General features: G+C 38.3%; 1 protein-coding gene across 1 annotated transcript in view; it reads right to left on the reverse strand.

Annotated features, from left to right (window-relative positions):
- Nucleotides 1-1,689, reverse strand: part of FAM98A (family with sequence similarity 98 member A) — a 34,105-nt gene that overhangs the window by 29,203 nt on the left and 3,213 nt on the right. The window contains exon 2 of the mRNA XM_004711106.2: nucleotides 1,047-1,195. Within this exon, the coding sequence (XP_004711163.1) occupies nucleotides 1,047-1,195 (149 nt within the window). The remainder of the gene's footprint in view (nucleotides 1-1,046; nucleotides 1,196-1,689) is intronic.

Here is a 1,689-nt window from a genome sequence, read left to right on the forward strand (position 1 = left end):
GAATCCTACTTCGTGGAATTTCATTTATCACGGTAGGGTCTAGAACCGATTAACCGCGATAAACGAGGGTTCACTGTATATATACCTTTGCATCCATCACTGCTGACATCGGACATTAGGGTGCAAAACCAGTTAGATGATAGAGAAAGATGGGGCTTTTTGCTCAGAAACCCAATCCTACCCGTCCTATTGGGTCGCTATTGGACCTTATTGGAATAGAATCTGTGGCAGTGAGTGGTCTATTTTAGTATTGCCGTAAATGGGCAGCATTAGATAATAAGACAGCCAACACATGAGGAGCAGGTGTACAGATTACCTACATTAGGAGGGTAAACATACTGTCAGATTCCTAGCTTAGGTCTCTTTAGCAGAGTTGACAAACTAGGGCTAAAGCAGTAACAAAAGTAGCAAAATAAAAAACCCCCAAGCCGATGAAACTGGTTGTGATGAAGTTTCAATCACATGCCCCACATATCCACCGATACATTCCTACGATACAGAGCATTTTCTCTTTCTCTCCACACGTAGCAAAACTGTAATGCATTTATATTACACATACGCTTTGGGAATCTGGTAGCTTCAAGAGAAAACACACCCATTTCTAGTCCTAGACACCAAGCTGGGATCTCACGTCATATTTCACAAAGTATAAAAAGTTCATTTATTGCATATTTGTATTCTCCATTTTTGTTTATCACAAGGTCTTTTTAATCTCTACACATTTTTAGTACTGTATATACTCAAGTATAAGCCGACCCGAATATCAGCCAAGGCACCTAATTTTACAAAATCTGCATTAAAAATATGTGCTGAAAAACTCGGCTTATACACGCGTTTGTATGGTACTTACATAACTATATTCTGGTTTTTCAACTTCTTATGGTCTCCAAATACCACTGACGAGAAAAAAAGTATCTGGCTTCTTTACAGAATTTTTCTTTAGATTTACAAAAACGCTTGAAATTTTAGCCTGAGTAATGAGACTCTTCTTTCAATGCACCCCAATTGTAACTAACACTTGTACCAGAGAATGAATGTTTACTTACTATTGGTTGCTTGCACATTTTCTTCTAGTTTACAGAGCAATCTTAATTCAGATACCAGCCATGCACAGAGTTTGGTAAATTCCGGGGAACTAGCTCCACCAGAGACTGCTTGAGACAGTGCACCATCTTCTAACAGAGGACCCTTGTAACTGGTGAGAAAGAAATCACACTTTAGTCAAAAATAAAACCACAACTTATTACACATAAAATGTATCTATGGATTATCAGTATAATTAAACACTAATTTAACCAGGCTTTATTATGACCATTTTCTAGACTTGCAACTATGACTAAAATTTAAAATTATACTAAACCGTTAGAAAAATAAGCTAAGGGGAGGAAGGGGAACCGATTTCAATGATTGACGCAGAATCCCCCCCCAGGGGGATGAACAACAGAAATGTGGGTGAGGGAAGACAGCAGTTGGTGTAAGATAAGAAAACACGTGGGGAGCAAATGTTTTGAGAGTGATGAGGGTAACGTAACGAATGCACAAATGTGCTTTGTACAATTGATGTATGTATGCATTGTGATAAGAGTTGTATGAGCCCCCAATAAAATGATTTAAAAAAAAATAGTTCCTTGGAGGCATGGCAAGGAAGGTTGGGGGGAAATGAGGAGCTAATAATGATGACTACAAGAA

The sequence above is a fragment of the Echinops telfairi genome, unplaced genomic scaffold, assembly GCF_000313985.2.
Source record: "Echinops telfairi isolate 266 unplaced genomic scaffold, ASM31398v2 ScPeMD7_10;HRSCAF=50, whole genome shotgun sequence".
Classification (NCBI taxonomy): domain Eukaryota; kingdom Metazoa; phylum Chordata; class Mammalia; order Afrosoricida; family Tenrecidae; genus Echinops; species Echinops telfairi.